Source organism: Aotus nancymaae, unplaced genomic scaffold (assembly GCF_030222135.1).
Source record: "Aotus nancymaae isolate 86718 unplaced genomic scaffold, 86718_ANA_hifiasm-v0.15.2.pri h1tg000031l, whole genome shotgun sequence".
Lineage (NCBI taxonomy): Eukaryota > Metazoa > Chordata > Mammalia > Primates > Aotidae > Aotus > Aotus nancymaae.
This window is the reverse complement of record NW_026988444.1, coordinates 4,307,979-4,326,560: the sequence shown is the minus strand read 5'-3', so window position 1 is coordinate 4,326,560 and position 18,582 is coordinate 4,307,979. Positions and strand designations below refer to the sequence as shown.

General features: G+C 59.5%; 1 protein-coding gene across 6 annotated transcripts in view; it reads left to right on the top strand.

The window, feature by feature from the left end:
* The window catches only part of HDAC4 (histone deacetylase 4), a 355,366-nt gene that overhangs the window by 279,659 nt on the left and 57,125 nt on the right, over window positions 1-18,582 (top strand). For all 6 annotated transcript variants that reach the window (XM_064383397.1, XM_064383398.1, XM_064383400.1 and 3 more), the window contains 4 exons: window positions 2,804-3,058; window positions 6,089-6,275; window positions 9,917-10,050; window positions 14,864-14,984. In XM_064383397.1, the coding sequence (XP_064239467.1) occupies window positions 2,804-3,058; window positions 6,089-6,275; window positions 9,917-10,050; window positions 14,864-14,984 (697 nt within the window). The remainder of the gene's footprint in view (window positions 1-2,803; window positions 3,059-6,088; window positions 6,276-9,916; window positions 10,051-14,863; window positions 14,985-18,582) is intronic.

The following is an 18,582-nucleotide window of genomic DNA, read 5'->3' as shown; positions in this document are numbered from 1 at the left end:
CATGTGGGATTGCTTCTCTCCAGGCATTCCCCTGCCCTTGCATTGACTCATTAGCACCTTCCTGGGGTGCAGGCAGGACCACGCACCCCTCGGAGAAACCAGCAGCCTCTCCTGCCCGTCCACTGAGGAGCAAAGCCCTTCAGCCGGTTCCACACGGGGATGAATAAATTGCGCATCCGCAGACCCCTTGATATGGGGCTTTGGGATTGTGGGAGGCTTCTTTCACAGTCTGCAGAGGAACGCAGTTCAGTTCCTGCTTTCCTCTGAGAAACTCCGTGTGCCCGTCCTAGTCTAACTCCAGACCCCCGCCTCCTCTCCTGAGCTTTTTTTAGCCGTTTCCCACATCTCTCTCTCCCCTTACGCTCTCAACTCCGGCCTTTGCTCTGCTCACATCCATCCCTCTTCTGGCTCCCAGACGTGATGGGACAGCTCCATTGCCCAAAGCCGAGGAGTTGTCCTGGCCACCCTCTCTTCCCTCTGCATATACACTCTGTCCCTGGGCCTAGAGCTGCTTCCTTTTTGGTGTCACAGAACACAGAAACCTGTCCTTTCTCCCATGTCACAGCCAGACATGGGGTCCGCTTCACCCTTTCACCCTCTGGCTGGTCTCCCCGCAGCAGGACGTGTGTCCAGAACATGTACCTGCTTGTCTTTGGCCCAGAGCACCCTTCCCCGGCCCCACCTCATCTCCGGCACCGTGCATCTCTGCTCTCTGGCCTTGCACGCCGCAGCCCGGCCAGCTCACAGCTCCCAAAGAGCACTGACGTCAGCCTTGCACCCCTTGCACCTTGCCCCACTACCTGCACGCCCCTTGCATTTGCCCATCCTTTTAACGAATGTGTGATGAGTAATTACTGTGCCCCGTGGTGAGTCTGAAGTGGTCCCTGCCCTCATGGGAACTGCAGACTGTAGGAAAGATGACTGCATGAATGGCAACCACAGGAAAACTAGAGGACTGTGACGGGGCTGGAGGAGGGCACGGTGCCCCGTCAGGAAGGTCAGCTGCCCTTCCTGGAAAAGGTGGCATGCACAGGAGGCCCACGGAGTGGGCAGTGGCTGGAGGAGGAAGGGAAGCAGCAGGCTGGAGGCGAGCATGGCACGAGGGGTGCAGAGCCAGCAGCGCAGTGGGGAGCAGGGTGGCAGGGAGGGAGGGAGGCTGCAGGGGCAATATGGCCAGATGATGGAGGGGCTCTTCAGCAGAGGCAGGATGGCAGAAGAGCACGTGGGAGACTTTCAGCAGGGAAATGGCCAGGTCGAGCTGGCTCATTTGAAAGCATGCCCTCACTGCCATGTGCAGAAGAGGTGCAGAAGACTGTTCATGCTGGAGGGGGCGCCTCCCGAGGGCCATGCTATCATCCCAGGCAGGAGAGGCCAGGCGGGGCCAAAGCAGGAAAGGCAGGAGGTCAAGGCTGAAGGGACGTAGCACCGTCCAGAGACGTTTCTCATGAGCAGTGCATGGGCAGCGCCTGGCAGATGGGCGTGGTGAGCAGTGCACGGACAGCGCCTGGCAGATGGGCGTGGTGAGCAGTGCACGGACAGCGCCTGGCAGATGGGCGTGGTGAGCAGTGCATGGGCAGTGCCTGGCAGATGGGCTTGGTGAGCAGTGCATGGGCAGCGCCTGGCAGATGGGCGTGGCGGCTCGTAGTGTGACTCAACAGGTGGCCAGAGAGATTGAATTGCCAAGAACGGGTCCTACAGGAGGGAGAGGCTTGGAAGAAGCTGCCCGGAGTTCAGCGTTGGGCCCACTGTGCTGGGGCCCTTGGGCACTCTGGGCTAAGCTGGGGTGTCTGGCAGGCCATCAGGTCTGGAGGTGAAGAGTGAGTGTGGGCCCAGCACCACCTTTGGGAGTCACTGATACTTGGAATCCAGAATGGGGAAATGAGCTGAGGAGCAGGCCCAAGGCAACCCAAGACTGAGGAGCAGGAGAGGAGCACCCACCCGTGTTCCCTGCTTGAGAGGGCAGCGAGGGAGACTGAGAAGCAGCTGTGGGATCCAACAGGAAAAGAGATCAGGAAGCCTGTAGGGAGTCCACAGGAGGGAGGATGCCGAGGTCCCTGGGGCCCCAAAGCGGGGCAGGTCATGGAGCACCCGTGGAATCCTGCAAGAAGGGAGGTCATGGTGTCCCCGGGATCCTGCAGGAGGGGAGCTCATGGAGTGTCCCCAGGATTCAGCAGGGGAGGAGGTCGTGGAGCATCCCCAGGATCCTGCAGGAGGGGAGCTCGTGGCACATCAATGGGATCACACAAGAAGGGAGGTCCTGGAGCATCCTGGGATCCGGCAGGAGGGAGGTCCTGGCACGTGGGTGGGGCCCTGCAGGGCGGGGGTCGTGGCGTGTCAGTGGGATTGGGTGGTGAGCATTGTGGACGTGGATGTCTTCTGCTGGGTGGTGAGCTGTTTCTCTTAGTAGCCGTGGCTGTGAGGTCAGCAGTGGCCTCTCCCTCTTCACACTCAGGCTCCCCTCTGCAGGCTCATTTGAGTGCAACTGCTTTTCTGTGTCTCTGTGCCTGACGCAGAAGAGGTGCTTAGTAAACCCCAAATGCCCGGAGACCTCCTTCCCTGGGCCAGGTCAGCTTACCCCCGGGCTGGGGTCCTGCTGGGCATGATTGTCTCAACGCCATGGATAGCACCCGAGTGTCTGCTGTGTGGGGAGATGAAGGCACCTGCTGGCCGGGGGCAGGGCAGTGAGGGGCCCTGAGTCCTTCGTTGCCTGCCCCAAGGGTGGGGTTTGCAGCACACCTTCTCCTGTCTGATGAGCTCAGAGGCCCCAGCTCTCTGTGCTTCATGTGTTACCTCTGCCTTGCAGATCATCCCCAAGCCAAGCGAGCCAGCCCGGCAGCCAGAGAGCCACCCCGAGGAGACGGAGGAGGAACTCCGCGAGCACCAGGCTCTGCTGGACGAGCCCTACCTGGACCGGCTGCCGGGGAAGGAGGCGCACGCACCGGGCGGCGTGCAGGTGAAGCAGGAGCCCATCGAGAGCGACGACGAAGAGGCAGAGCCCACACAGGAGGTGGAGCCGGGCCAGCGCCAGCCCAGTGAGCAGGAGCTGCTCTTCAGACAGGTGACCGCAGGCGGGGTGCGCACTCGCAGGCCGGCACGCAAAGCCACCCACGGTCCCCAGGCGGCATCTTCTATGTGGTGATCACGGGGGCTGCGGGGTCCTTCTGCTGTCGCTGTCCGGTGCCTCTCCTGTCTTGTCCTGGCCACTGAGGGAGGTCGATGTGGCTTCTGTTTGGTCCCAGCCGTTCCTAGGGATACGAGATGTTTGCCCACTGTGGGTGGTGACATCACTGCTTTCTAGCCATGCACAGGCCCCAGAGAATGGGCTTCCTTCCTGTCTGTAGGGTGTAAATGAACACAGAATCCACGTGTTAAGAGATAGGGTATGCTTTTTAAGGAAGTGAAGGAAATAGATGTATTAATTGATCAGAAAGGCAGGCAGGGTCTGATCAGAAGCCAAGACCTTTTGTGGCGCAGAAGTGCTAACGAGCAGCCCTACAGATCCAGACAGACAGGTACAGTCGTGGTACCCAGAGCCAGTAAGGCTTCGGGGCAGTGACACCGAGGAACCAAACTCACAGGAGACTGATGAAAAAGGCCAGTGAGTGATTGGTTAATTTCCAGGGAAACATAAAACTTCCAAGTCAACAGAAATACCTAGGGCATTTGGGCAGCCAGCCAGAGCCCTGTATCTGCAGCCAGTGTCCTCAGGAAGGTGGCCTCCCCCTATAGGGGGGAAGCGAGTCTGGGGAGCCACAGCTGTAGGTTTGATCTGTCCTCCAGCGGCGGAGCTGTGGCTTCGGCTGCAGGAGCCACTGGCTTTTCCTTCCCTTCTCGCTGGACTCCACGATGGCCGTGCCACTGAGCGCCTCCCCTGCTTCCTGCCTGCCAGCTGTGTGGCCTGACACTGCCTCCACCCCCGGCAGCGTCTTGGAAGCCAGGAACAGGGCTCCCGGCAGTAAACCGTTTCCTTGGGTTCTCAGCTACACTTCTTAAATGCTTGCCGCTGAGTGAATCTGTGTGGGGCCTTGAACCTGCAGCACCTAGACCGGAGTCCACCACACGCGAGGTCAGCTCACAGTGGTCTCCGGAGGCTTCCGGGTCAGGAGCCCATCTCTACCCAGCTTCCCAGAGGCTGGCATTGGGTGCTGTCTCTCCTTCTCATTCAGGGGGCGGCTGCTCTCTAATTTCTGGGGCTTCTTCATTAGCACACCAGGCACTAAACATGATAAAACCCAGCAGAACTAACGCTTGGTGAAGACAGAGAGAGAAAACCCAGCCTCTCTGGCACACACAGCGCTTCCCGGTGGACGCTCGTCCACAGGTCCTGTTTGACGGCCCAGCGTGGGGGCTTCTTCCTGTGGTTGGGCCGTGATGAAGGAAGCAAGTCTCTCACTGGGACTGAAATTCAGTGTGCTATTATTATGCTGAGAAGAAACTGGAAACTATTTACATTAATAATTTTTAGGGCCCGCTTCTCATAGATCAGCATTTACTTTGAAAAAAGAGGTTTGTTATATTCCAAGCATGACACGATTATTAGAAACACTTATTTTCTGTTCTCTCCAGAGAGTGAGAGGCAGAACTCCTTCTCAGGGAAGTGTGGTAGTACATGGAGCGCCCTGCTGCACTCGGGGAAGATGGGGCATCTCGCAGTCAGTGTGCCGGGAGGATCGTTTACTAGCTGCGTGGAGCCTGCAGTCATCCCAGCTGAACTTGGCCAGCGGAGGCCTGGGGGCTTGTGGGTGCCGGCGCCGGCTCCGGCTCCTCCTGCTGTCTTGGGGCTGCCCTTTGCTCTGCTCCTGGCTCTGATTCTAAAGGCAGGACAGATCAGAGCCTGGCCGGGCAGCTCTGGCTTCTCCCAATGCTGGTGGCACAGGACTGAGCTCTGCCTCTCACACAGGAGCTGGCATGTGGGTACTTGGTTTTCCACATTCACAGGATTTGTTCATCAAAACTAAGACAGGATTGGGGCAGAGCTCCCGGCAAAGAGGCGCCCGGCTTCCTTTGTGCCTTGGCCTGGGTGGCGGGTGGCTGTGCCCTCCCTCAGCTGCTGCCTGGGGAGAGGCTGGGCAGCTGTGGCCTTATGTCTGCCTTGCTCCCTTCTCTCCACTCTGCCTCATGTGTGGGTGTGCACCTCAGCCTGTCCCCAGCATCCCTTGGGGTGTCCCACGCCTCTGGCTGAGTGCCCCACCACACACACACACACACACACACACACACACACACACACACACACACACACACACACACACACACACACACACACAGCCCCAGCCCCGTTCCACCTCTCCAGAGAGGTGTATCCCCACCAGCAGGCCTGCTTCTGGCCCCAAAGGCCCTGGGTGCCTGGAAGCTGATGGGCTGTTTCTGCTTTTAGCCTCCACGCCCTGTGTGGGATGTGAGACCAGGGAGGGGAGCGGCTGCGGATGAGGCCAAGTTAGCTCTTCCAAGTCTGAGTCTGTGGTGTGCTTTCTCACCTGAGTTTGGCATGCAGATTCAGTGCCCTTGGTCAAAAATAAGACCCACAAACCCAACAAGGGGGCGGGGCTTCGTGCCCACTCGCTGTATGTGTGTGTTATAGCAGAGTGGGTGCTCCAGTCCCCACATCTGCATGGCCTTCACGTATCCCCCGGTGAAGCCAGCGAAGGCCAGGCTGCCACCCCTGCAAGAGGCTCTCCACACCTGCCGTGCCCTTGCTGCTGGGCCCTGCTCCCCTGCACCTGGCCCAGGCTGCTCCTGGCTCAGCATCTTCTCAGAGAAGCCCTCCTTGATACCCCGAACTGAGCCAGGCCTCCCTGGAACCCCCTGGCTCAGCTTGTGTTACGCTGTTAATGAAGCCTGTGGCAGATCCCACGTGGACGGCCCACCTTCCCTAGAGGGAGCCACGTGCTGGGCGGCAGAGCCCATGCTGGCCTCGTTCTTGGTTCTGGGCCCACTCGGGCTTCAGGGCACTCACAGGGAAGGCCTCTCCATGCAGCCAGCCTCGCGGCATCCTCATGGCCCGTGTACGGCCTGTGCGTCGATGGGAGATGTGAGAGAAGGGCGCCCCTAGCCCTGCAGCCACCAACACGGCCGTTTCTCCCTGCAGCAAGCTCTCCTGCTGGAGCAGCAGCGGATCCACCAGCTGAGGAACTACCAGGCATCCATGGAGGCTGCCGGCATCCCCGTGTCCTTCGGCGGTCACCGGCCTCTGTCCCGGGCACAGTCCTCACCGGCATCCGCCACCTTCCCCGTGTCTGTGCAGGAGCCCCCCGCCAAGCCGAGGTTCACGACAGGTAACACGTGGCCTTCGCACAGCCTGAGGCTACAACGCAGGCCACTGTGGGCACAGCCTGGGGGGCTGCTCCGGGCCCAGCTCTGCAGAGGCTGAGGGGCTGGGTGGGCACTGCCACGGGGCCCAAGGGCCACACTGGGTGGCGGGGACCACGCAGGCCAGTCCCGGAGGCCCTCCCCACTACACACTCAGTTCTCTTACTCTGGGGGCCTGTCACGAGCTCACTTGCCCACCTTCCCTGTCCCAGAGACCCGTGGTCTCCTCCAAGAACAGTCCCTAGTCCGTGCCCATGGGGCTGTGAGGGCCTTCGGCTTCTGGTCCAGCGTGATAGGAATCCAGAGCCTGCGCTTCTCCACTTACACTCTTATACTTTGCCACGTCCACAGCGTTGGCTCTGAGGCTCCAGTGACAGGGCTGTGAGTGGCCGGTGGGGGGCCGTGATTACTCAAGAGCAGAGCCAGGAGCCCTGGATACACTGTGGGAGCCACATGCCCTCTGTGTCTGTGCCACCCTCATACCAGCCTCTCCCGGGGAGGCCATCTGCCAGCCAAGGTCTCTGGTTTTCCCTGCACGGTACCTCACCAGAAGTCAGGAGGCAAGTGAGGTGTCCACCACTGCTGAGGAGGCAGGAGGGGCTGGGCCCTGGACACGTCTGCCCAGAGCTGCCCGGAGCCAAGGAAGAGGCTGCCATCCTGGGTGCCCCGCCGCCCGGCCACCCCTGCAGGGGACAGGAGGGAAGGAGGCTGGCTTCCGGCAGGGCTTGCCTCTGAGACAAGCAGGGAGGACGGAGAGTGCCTCATATTGTTTTGATCTAATATTTTTTGTTAACGACGTACTAAGAAAAATACAGCATGGCTTCATCCTTCAGATAATTCTCATCCAGTGGCTTAGTTTCTGCACTCTGCAAGGTTCTCACTTTCAGGTCGTAGAAGGATGCTATTCATATTCAGAGAAATATTTCCATAGTAGTTATTATCCAGCAAGGAAAGTGCTGCTTCTCAAAAAAAACACTGTGGAAGGTCACAGGAGCAGCCAGGGACCCTCTCCACAAGTCCTGGGCAGCTGCCGGCAGTAAATGTGCTTTTGAACAAACGCAGCTCAGGCAAGGGGACCCCTGTCACTGCCACTAAGGCGGGAATTCTCCCACAATGCCACGCCCACCGTGGTTGGTGGCAGGACACCTCCAGACAGTCCCACGACGCCGCCCCCACCGTGGTTGGTGGCAGGACACCTCCAGACAGTCCCACGACGCCGCGCCCACCATGGTTGGTGGCAGGACGTCTCCAGACAGTCCCACTACGCCGCGCCCACCGTGGTTGGTGGCAGGACGCCCCCAGACAGTCCCACGACGCCGCGCCCACCGTGGTTGGTGGCAGGACACCTCCAGACAGTCCCACAACGCCGCGCCCACCGTGGTTGGTGGCAGGACGCCTCCAGACAGTCCCACGACGCCGCGCCCACGTGGTTGGTGGCAGGACGCCTTAGTTGTGTCCTTTCTTAGATTGTCTTTATTACTTTTTGAAAGAATTTATAAAACAGTACACGTTCGTTGTAAAAATGAACACTGTAAAACAAACATGATGGAAACGCGCAAAAAACACCGTCTGCCCATAATCCCACCCCCAGTGGCCGCAGGTTGTGTTTGGCTTAATCTTCCGGATCCACTTCTGTGTGTGGCCAGATGGACGGATAGAGAGAAACATCGTTTATTTCACAGACACGGGGCTCTGTTGTGTCTGAGGCTTCCTGTTAGTACCTCATACTCTCAGCCGTCTTCCTCTATCCACGCCCAGCGACACGGCGTGTTCCTTAGCCATGTGGTCTCCTGACTGGCTCTGCCACCCTCAGCTGCGTGGACCTTGCTGCTTCTCCATCTCTCTGCACTCCACCTTCTCTGTCTGTAAAGGCAGTAAAGGGGGTGTCTGCATCGTAGGTTCCAGCCATGTGCTCAGTAAATATTAGCACACATGACCTTGTCGGGATGATTCCACTGAAGGGCAGTCCCCGTTCCTCATATGCATGAGCACCTGGCTTTTTACACACACGTATATTTCACGGGGGTACACACGTCTGTGTTTCACGGGACACACACACATCTATTTCATGGGGGCACACATGTCTGTATTTCGTGGGGCAGTGTCTGTCATTGCCTATGTGTGTATGTTGCCATTACAGACTCCTGCACGCACCCATGCCCACACACGGAGTACAGATTGTGAGTCCTGTATTCTTTGAGTCCTGTAAACCTGCACCTACCGTGATGCATTTTTACAAGAAGTTCCATCCCATAGCACTGTTTTGCAAGTGCCCATAGAATTCCTCAAGTGCAGGGGTCTGACTCCTGTTAGCCTGACTCACAAGAGACTGACTTAGGAAGTATGGAAACTAATACGCACCAAGTGTATCCTCTAACTGAGCCCTGCAAGCACTGGGCCACGCTGACTCTCAGCTCCTTTGCTGCAGCTGCTGCCTCTGTTTCCATTACCAGGAACACAGGTGGGGAGGGTGGCATCCTGGGTCAGCAAGCTGAGGGTCCGTCTGGGCAGCCTGCCCAGGCTCTGCACCGTGCGCCCTGCCCTTCTCAGCCTGGATGAGCCCACATTATCCCAGGTGCCCCTGGCAAGTGGCCTGCCTGCTGAAGGCATCTATTTACCTAGCCTGGCCTTCCTTTTGTTAAGTCCTGGAAGACCAGACATAACCCAGCAGGGCCTCGGGGCAGCCCTCCTGCCAGATGTCACCAGGGCTGAGGCCTGCTGAAGAGGGGCCGTGGAAGAGCTGTGCCCTGGAGGGTCCCCTGCCCTTCCCTCCCGTCTCTAGCCTCTGCAGACAGGCCAGGCACACCCCCTTCACGGCGGTCCCATGTGTGCTGACTGGGACACTGTGGCATTCCACATGGGTTCAGGTCCGTCGCCCTTCCAGAGCCCCAGGCTGCCAGCCCAGTTGGTTCTGGGGCCCCCACCAGGGGCCTCTTCTGTGGCTGCCGTGCCCTGGGGGCCAGTCTGTGCTGTGGTGAGCACACGGCTCGCCTCTGTTCACAGATATTAAGGAGACCTGTGGATGCGTGTTTTGTGTGTGTTCTCTAGCACACGTGTCCAGTCGCTCTGGAAGTTTCTAAAGGCAGGGCCCAAGTCTGGTGTTTCTTTGGAATCTCAAGTACCTTGGACAGTTCTCAGTCTAGCAGAACTGGAATTAGAGGTTGGTCTGGGACCAGGTAGACTTTGAGGATAGGGCCCTAGAGTCGCCTCCTTCTAGAAGTCAGCACCGGCCTTCCCAGCACGAGTCCCATGGGGAATTCACACCCCTGCAAGGTCCAGCCATCCAGGGGCCTCCTCTTCCCCATTCTCTCCTCAACCTGCTGCAGCGGGGCAGCTGTGCGTGTCCCTGCCTGGGCCCTGGGCGCTACTGTGAGCGTGGGTGACAGGCAGGCCCTCCTGCCCACCTGGCCTCTGCATTCGTCCATGTCCTCTGGGCCTGGCCAGTCGAGGGGTCTTGGCAAACATGGGTATTTTTCTAAAGGACTGTCCCAGCCTCTGTCCCCTTCTAGGGAAGTGGTGGTTCTGCCGCCACCCAGGGGCAGCCTGCCGGCGGGTGGTCACATGCACCTGGGCATGCTCTGATCTCGGCCCCTCTGCTCTGCCCCAGGCCTCGTGTACGACACGCTGATGCTGAAGCATCAGTGCACCTGCGGGAGCAGCAGCAGCCACCCCGAGCACGCCGGGAGGATCCAGAGCATCTGGTCCCGCCTGCAGGAGACCGGCCTCCGAGGCAAATGCGAGGTAACGCCGGCGGGGCGGCTGGGCGGCTGCGGCTTTGGACGCCACTAGAGGGGACCCTCGTGGGCCCGCCTGATTCAGGGCGTCGGTTGTGCGGTGGTGCTTTGGGCTGCGCAGCCCTGGGGGAAGGGCCATGAGTATCTTCACTGTCCACAGCGTGGGCAGCCAGCCGGCTGCTGGGAAGGGCTGTCTCTCCAGAGTCCTGTGTCCTCCCTGCAGGAAGCTGCTGCCTCTGTCTGCACCCTTTTCTGACGTTTCCCTCCCACCTCCCACCTAGCAGGCTCTTCCCGAGGTCCAGGGCTGTGACTGTCTGCCTCCGAGTCACTTCCCCGAGGAAGCCAGTTCCTGCCACGCTCCTCCTGGGCTGCCAGGAAGGGACCGTGGGAAGATCTGATTACATCTCAGATCAGGCCTGCTGGCTTTTGTTAAAATCTCTTTTTTTAAAATCTCAAAAAGCTTCTTTGAGAACATAGGGAGACCTCAGACCCTTGGGACCATCCTCAGGGTTAAGGTGCCGGCAAGGCAGTGGGTGGTAGCGGGGGCGGAGCTGCAGGCAGGCCCTGGCCTGGTTTCCATTCAGCTCCCTTACGCGGCTCAGTCACTCGAGGAGGTCTCAGGGATGCAGCAGCTGTTGCTGGCCCTCGGTTTCCCTGGCTGCCAGATGGCAGCCGCACACCTCATACAAGGAGGGCCAAGCCCCGCCTGCTGATAGGAACCAGAGCCATGCCCAAACCTGGCTGCGGTGGACTCCCAGGCCCCAGGAGGCGGAAAGCATCAGCCAAGTAACGCTTGAGGCCGGGGCAGGAGCCTCACTTGGGTGAGGCTGTCCCGCTCTTCACCCCAGAGACGGTTGTCACAAGGGATCTTGTGCTTCCCAGGGGGAGGAGGGTGTGGCCAGGCCCTGTGGATAGTGAGGCAGGAAGAGAAGGGACTTCCGTCTGGAAGCTGGTGGCCTTGGGGAAATTTCCGTTTCCTTATCTGTAGAGAGGGGCCAGCCACACTGCAGAGAGCTCCCAGAGTGGGCAGGAACCACCTCTCCAACAGCTCAGGGCCCGAGTGGCCGTGGCAGAGATGATTGAGCCGGAGAGCTGGCGTGGCGCGGCCTTGCTCCAGGGGCACAGAGCACCTCAGGGCACCGGGCTTAGTTTCTGCAGGATTCCACTCTGCTGGTCTGCATGCCCCTCCATTAGAAACTGGCATATTTGGGAGCTTGAGTCAATCCATGGCTTATCTTAACTCTCATTTCCTTTGCCAGTTTTATTGGTGATCCGTGCGTGATTTTCCGTGGGGAGGGCTCCAAGTCAGGCCTAGGACCTTCCCCTGCAGCGCCCTCGGGGAGGAGGGAGGTGAGGGGGAGGAGCTGCTGCACAGGCTCTTGGCACCTGCTTCAGGAAGCCAGTCGGAATGGCTGTGCCACTGGAGGGCAGCATTGCACAGCGGACACTGGCGTGGGAAAGACCTCCTTCCCCACCTCCGTTCCCTCCACAGGACCAGCAGCCGTCCTGCTTCCCCTTCCAGGGGCTGCCTGAGGCTTCCTGAGGCCCCCACAACTCCACGACCTGCTTCCTTGTCCCTCCCCTACATGTGCCTCCACCCCCAGGGGCGTCCACTGAGGCCAGGGCATTGGGAGAGGGTCTGTCAGCCAGAAAAGCAAAAGCAAGCAAGGGAGGAGTGAGAAAAGACCCCGGGAGAAACAGCCCACTCATCCGCCTGCCCTTGGCACCATGGGTGGAGGCAGGAGAGGCTGTGGGTTGAGGTGCAGCCACAGCTGGGCCAAGGGCTAGCAGAGGGTCCCCAGGGGTCGGGCTGTGGGACAAGCCTTGAGACTGGCAGGATCCAAGGGAAAGAACAGCCAGGGGAGACAGGTGGCTGGGAGACAGCCACAAAGGCCACGGAGGCCACCCCCTGCACGGTAGCCCCTTGTTCCCACAGGTGGGGTAGCTCCGCACTGCAGGTAGCCTCCAGGCTCAGAGCGAGCGATGTGCTCACTCAGCCTGGGGGGTGCAAGGTCACCCTCCATGCAGACCTGCCAGGGGACACTGGCCTCCTGAGATGGCTGAGCAGAGGGGCCGTGGGTAGGGGTTACGGATTGTCAGAGTGGGCACCTGATAGGCGAAGATGGGGTGAACAGGGCTGTGACTTCCTGAGTCTGCAGACCACATGGAGCCCACAGCAAGACTGAAGCCCAGGCCTGAGGGCAGGACGTCGCAGTCAGCAGCCTCCCTCTGGGTGGACGATGGCCTGGAGACCCCTCGCGCTGCTGTATTGGCTTTGAGTGGTGAGAAAGGACGGGAGTGAGATAGATCTTTTCTGTGAGCTTGGGACCCTGTCGATGCTGGCAGGCTGGGCCAGCAAGAGGTGGCCCCAGGTCCAGCTGTCTTGCTCCCTGCCTCACTCCAGAGCAGCCGGGCAGGCCTTGGGAAACTGCCTCACACATTCTGAGCAGGTGGAGGTCCTCTGAGAACATCCACGTGCCTGTATGGGCCCGCCCTCCTGCAGAGGCTTCCTGGCGGCCAGAGCAGCTCCTGGCCAAATCGCGTGCCCAGCTGCGTTTCTCCTGCCTCCAGGCACGGCGTCCAGGAAGGAGAGGAGAAGGAGGTGGGCTGCAGGTCAGGGCCACGACTGGGGTTTGCACCCCACCCCAAACCTGTGTTTGCTGTAAGGAGCAGACTCCTAATGTCTTACGCTAGGAACCGAAGGGTGACAGAAATGAGGTCAGCCTCCCAACAAAGCAGGAAGGGGTCACCATCATCCGGTCGCTCTGGAAGAGTCTCCCAAGTGCCTGTGTGCCGTCTGGGCCGTCCCAGTGTCACGGAGCTTTTGGTGGTCCGGCCCTGTGTCTTTTCTGTCTCCGTGTCATGTGTCTGTGAGGAGGGGGATGTTGTACTTCTCTTCTTTGCCTTATTCTAACATTGACTTGAATTTGTGACTTGAATTTGTGGTCTAACGTCAAGTCTCTCTTGCTGCAATTCCAGCTCTTATCTAGCGGGTCACTTTTGAGTGGGGAGGACACGTGTTCTTTCACCTGAAGTCCACACTGCATGACCTGCCTCTTGGCACCCTAGGGCGCGACCAGTGGTCCCCTACAGGGGCCTTCCCGAGCGTGGGCTGCCCAGGCCCATCTGTCCAGATGGAACTTGGTCCTGGCCACAGCTGCCTGTGGCTGTACACACAGCGGGGCTTCCGGAAATCATTAGAAGTGAGAAGCCCCGGCCGGGTGCAGTGGCTCATGCCTATAATCCCAGCACTTTGGGAGGCCAAGGCAGGCAGATCACCTGAGGTCAGGAGTTCAAGACCAGCCTGGTCAACATGGCGAAACTCCATGTCTGCTAAAAATACAAAAATTATCCAGGCATAGTAAGGGTCACCTGTAATCCCAGCTACTTGGGAGGCTGAGGCAGAAGAATATCTTGAACCCGGGAGGTGGAGGTTGCAGTGAGCCGAGATAGCGCCACTGCACTCCAGCCTGAGCAACAAGAGTGAAACCCTGTGAAACTCCATCTCAAAAAAAAAAAAAAAAATCAGAACCCCCAGCAGCTGCCCAGGGCCCCAGCTGACCCCTAGCTAGGGAGTACATCCCTCCCGCCTGGCTTCCCAGGGACACTTGGCTTATGTCCCCAGAGTGGAAGCAGCACTAGGCTTAGGTGCATGGGACCATGGAGCTGTTTCTGCTCTCGGAAGGTGGCATCACATCTTTCCTTTTTAAACCAGGGACCTTCATCGAGAAAGCCCGGTCCTCTGGAACTGTTGTTCATGAGAAGGGGCCCCCTCCCAGAGCAGACCTCCCCTGCCCGGGGCACCTGCCCTCCGGGGACCCCACCCCTGTGGGCAGGGGCTGAGCTGTCCTGGCTCCACCCCTTCCTTCTGCGCCGTGCATGGACAGGACCCACAGGTGCAGTGCGTCCTGGAGGAAGGCCATGTGCTAGGGCTGTGGTGGCCCGAGAGCAGCCCCAGGTGCTGGGCTGACGCAGAGCCCAGAGCGCAGAGGTCTCACACACAGGGTGGACACCGAGGCCTGCGGGAGGTCAGTGGATGCTGGGGCCGGGCTGCGGTCAGGAGGGAGAGAATAGATCCTGCTCCTGCCTTGGGGGAGCAGGTGACAGCCACCACTGGGGCTACCTGACTGGCTTGTGACTCATCCTGTGGCGGCCTAACCCTCTGACAGCTATTTCCATGTGAAATGTTAACTCACATCTCATGTCCGAAGCCATCATCCCTTTAAAAGACTAAACAAATGTAGCTCAACTGAAAAACAGAAGTTTTCCTGTGAATTTCTGGAGAAAATCCGAATTAGCCCAGGTTTTTCAATCTGAGGAGTTCCCAAACCACAGAGAAACAAAGCCGGACGCCAGCTAGCCATCAGGGCAGTTGCCAGACCCTGGCGGCTCGTGGCCCCAGGCCGGTCCGAGAGACTCCAGGAGCTGGGCTGGGGTTTCCCTTGAGCGTGAGGGAAGCGCAGCAGCTCACACCGCCTTTGGCAGCTTACCTCTATTTTAAGACCAGACCCTGGCAGTTGGAAAGCAAAGTAATAATTTGATGCCAAGTCATTTGTGCGACAGTGAAGGGTAATGTGTTGAAGACTGGAATTATCTTTTAAAATGTTTTTTCAAAGCTGTAATTAAGTGTAAGCCCTCTAAAATATTTCTTAAATATTTAAAAATACCGCTTTGGGTGATTCTGCAATAACCGGATAACGTGCTGGTTTGTGTTCCAAACTATGTTTCCTTTTGGGCAATGGTTTCCTGGGAGTTTCTGTCTGTGGAAGCGGAAACAACTTCCGCAGAACGTGTGAGTGTCCTCTCACCTGTCCCTGCAGTGCATCCGTGGACGGAAGGCCACCCTGGAGGAGCTGCAGACCGTGCACTCGGAAGCCCACACCCTCCTGTACGGCACGAACCCCCTCAACCGGCAGAAACTGGACAGTAAGAAACTTCTAGGTATTGGAGGCCCTTCCTTTCCTCCCGTATTGGGTTTGCAGCCCCCGAGGTTGTGTGTCCAGCTCGACCCCTGTGTCTGGGGCGCCTGTGGGTGTCGCCTGCCAGGTTATAAGGTAAAGGGTCTGGAAGGGAACCCTTCACCCTCCGTTCACAAGCCGCTGGCGACGCATGTCCCAGGTAGCACATGTGTTTGTGTAGAAACTGGCCAGAGAGCTCCTGGTTTAAAAGAATCTTGAATCACAGGGTTTACTCAAGAGGCTAACGAGGGATACTCCCAACGCACCGCCCACCCCTGCCCTGCCGGAGCCTGCAGTTGGGTTTTGAGCTCCACTTTCAGGCCTATCAGGGCAAGACCAAGAGGAGGCTTAGGGGTGTCCACCACTTAGGGGTGAAAGGCTGTTGTGTCTTGGCTCTGACTGGAAGCACCTTGCATGGGTGATAGGAATTTTGGCCTCATGGAGAGACCTTCCTGGCAGGTGCCCTCTGCCTGGGGAGCTGGTGAGAGGCTTTACACGGGAATCTCCAGCAGAGGCAGGTGAACTCCCAGCCAGCTCCATGGGGCCCTCAGGGCTCCCAGGACACAGGGCACAGACCCGGGGATGGGAGGTCCCAGGACACACAGCACAGACCTGGGGATGGGAGGTCCCAGGACACAGAGCACAGACCCGGGGATGGGAGGTCCCAGAACCCAGAACACAGACCCGGGGATGGGAGGTCCCAGGACCCAGAACACAGACCCGGGGATGGGAGGTCCCAGGACACACAGCACAGACCCGGGGATGGGAGGTCCCAGGACGCAGAGCACAGACCCGGGGATGGGAGGTCCCAGGATGCAGAACACGGACCTGGGGATGGGAGGTCCCGGGACACACAGCACAGACCACAGACCGAAGGATGGGAAGTCCCAGGACACAGAACACAGACCGAGGGATGGGAGGTCCCAGGACACAGAGCACGGACCCGGGGATGGGAGGTCCCAGGACACACAGCACAGACCCGGGGATGGGAGGTCCCAGGACGCAGAGCACGGACCCGGGGATGGGAGGTCCCAGGATGCAGAACACGGACCTGGGGATGGGAGGTCCCAGGACACACAGCACAGACCCGGGGATGGGAGGTCCCAGGACGCAGAGCACAGACCTGGGGATGGGAGGTCCCAGGACACACAGCACAGACCCGGGGATGGGAGGTCCCAGGACACAGAGCACAGATCCGGGGATGGCTGGTCCCAGGACGCAGAGCACAGACCCGGGGATGGGAGGTCCCAGGACGCACAGCACAGACCCGGGGATGGGAGGTCCCAGGACGCACAGCACAGACCTGGAGATGGGAGGTCCCAGGACGCACAGCACAGACCCTGGGGATGGGAGGTCCCAGGACACACAGCACAGACCCGGGGATGGGAGGTCCCAAGACACACAGCACAGACCCTGGGGATGGGAGGTCCCAGGACACACAGCACAGACCCGGGGATGGGAGGTCTCAGGACACAGAACAGACCCGGGGATGGGAGGTCCCAGGACACAGAACCCAGACCAGGGGATGGGAGGTCCCAGGACACAGCACAGACCCAGGGATGGGAATTCCCAGGACACAGAGCACAGACTCGGGGATTGGGGATCCCAGGACACACAGCATAGATGCGGGGATGGGGGCCCCTAGGGCCCACTTTGTTCCTTGATAACGTCCTTCCCTGCCTCCCAGCCACCCTGAACCAGGACAGTCACTTCCCACTGGTTTTCTTTCCCGTCTTCCGTGCCTTTGCCGTGGGAAGAGCACATCAGCTCTTTCCTGAGCAGGACCCAGGAAGGCAGACAGGGAGAGCTGAGAACCGTGAACTCAGGGTCGTAGGGGCAAGGGGAGGGTGGGCCGTGCCTGGCTTGTTGACTCTTTGGTGGTGCGCACCTTGTGGGAGGTGTCCTCCGTGCCAGGCCTGTGCCCAGCAGAGTCAGCCTCAGAGACCTGACGCCTAGTTCTTCATGCGTTCGTCACTCACTCACTCACGCCTTCATCCGCTCGCCAAGGGCATCTTCCATACCGGCTGCAGGTGCCGACAGGGTCACAGACCACAGAGCCAGGGGGACCGTGAGGACACGCATGGGCTGTGGCCTGGAGCGGCAGTAAAGCTGCTTCCAGAGTCCCCCCTGCCCTGTGGTTCAGGGGCTTCTAAAAGGACAAAAGCCTGAAGTTCGGGGAAAGCGGGAGAGGAGTGCACAGCAGCAGGAATTAGGGGGCGGCGTGCAGCTGAGCAGGTTCACGAGGTGGGTTCTGAGCCAGTGCCAGCAACGGGAGCCACCGACCCACCCTGCAGACCCCGACGGCTCAGGCTCAGCCACTGCAGAGACCGTGGACTCAGGGAGGCGCTCAGACAAGGGCCTGGGCCGAAGCTGGTGGAAAGGCCCCTGGGCCCCGTCTGCATGGCTGCGTCCCCTGCTGCTTCTCTGGAAAGGGCACAACAGGGGCTTCTTGGACTGGGGACAGCTGCTCTAGATGAGCGCATGGATGCCAGGCCCCCCACCCCTCCCCACTGCGCTGCCAGCATGCTGACCTTTACCCTCCCAGCAGAAGACAGAAGACCCCTCTGTGGACTGACCAGCCCCAAAGAAGCTGACATCAGCAGTCCCCAACAAATGGCCCCCGAGATCCCTTATACTGGTGCTCACTGTTCTTAAGCCCCTGTGTGCCCAGAGCTTCCACCCGGCGGTTGGCACATCCCCTTAGGAGTGGACAGCCAAGGAGGACCTGGGCCTGAGGAACGCACCTGACAGGGAAGTGGAGACGGAGCCACACAGGGAAGGCGGCGGGGGCAAACAGTGGAAGGCACTGACCCAGCCGCCCTTGGTGCCCTCAGAGAGAGGACGCTGCATCCACGTAACGTGGACAAGTGCCATAGAAACGTGAAAAGCATGGGAGGTTTAGAGAAGACAAAAATTAAATGCCCGACCACAGAAAGAGAAAATCCTCAGACTGAAAGATAGAGTGATGTGATCTCCCAGAAACCGGAGCAAAACATGGCAGTGCCAGGAAGCTGGGAACTGAGATGATGGAGGAGGCCGGAGCTCACTCCAGCATGCAGGGTCCACGCAGCAGGAGTTCCGAGGGAAGGCAGAGGCCAGAGGAGGCGCCTGTGGAATTCAGAAGGCCCCAGACGAAAGGCAGAGTCTCCGGGCTGCAAAGACCCACTAGGGGTAAGAAAGGCCCTCGTGAGGTGCACCAGCAGAACCTCAGAATGCAGGGACAGAGGTGAGGGCCGGGGTGCTAGAGAGAGCCGGCGCATCTGTGGGCTCCATGGGGCCCGAGGCCATGCCACCTCTAAGGGAGCATCCTTGCCCTCCCGAGGCTTGTGCCCCACCAAACTGCCAGGTCAGTAGGAAGGGGGCACGGAGGCATTCCAGGAGGGCAAGGTCCAGAGCTTCCCTTCCAGCTGTTCTTTCTTAGGAAGCCTGCTCTACCGGGGCCAAAGAAAACTGGGAGGCTCGTCATAGAGACCAGCCTCGACTGGAGGGTCTGTGAGATGGTGGCGGCCAGGAAGTCTGAGATCGCCCTGCAGAGAAGCAGATGCAGCCACCTCTGAGGAAGGGGCATGCGTTCCTAGAGG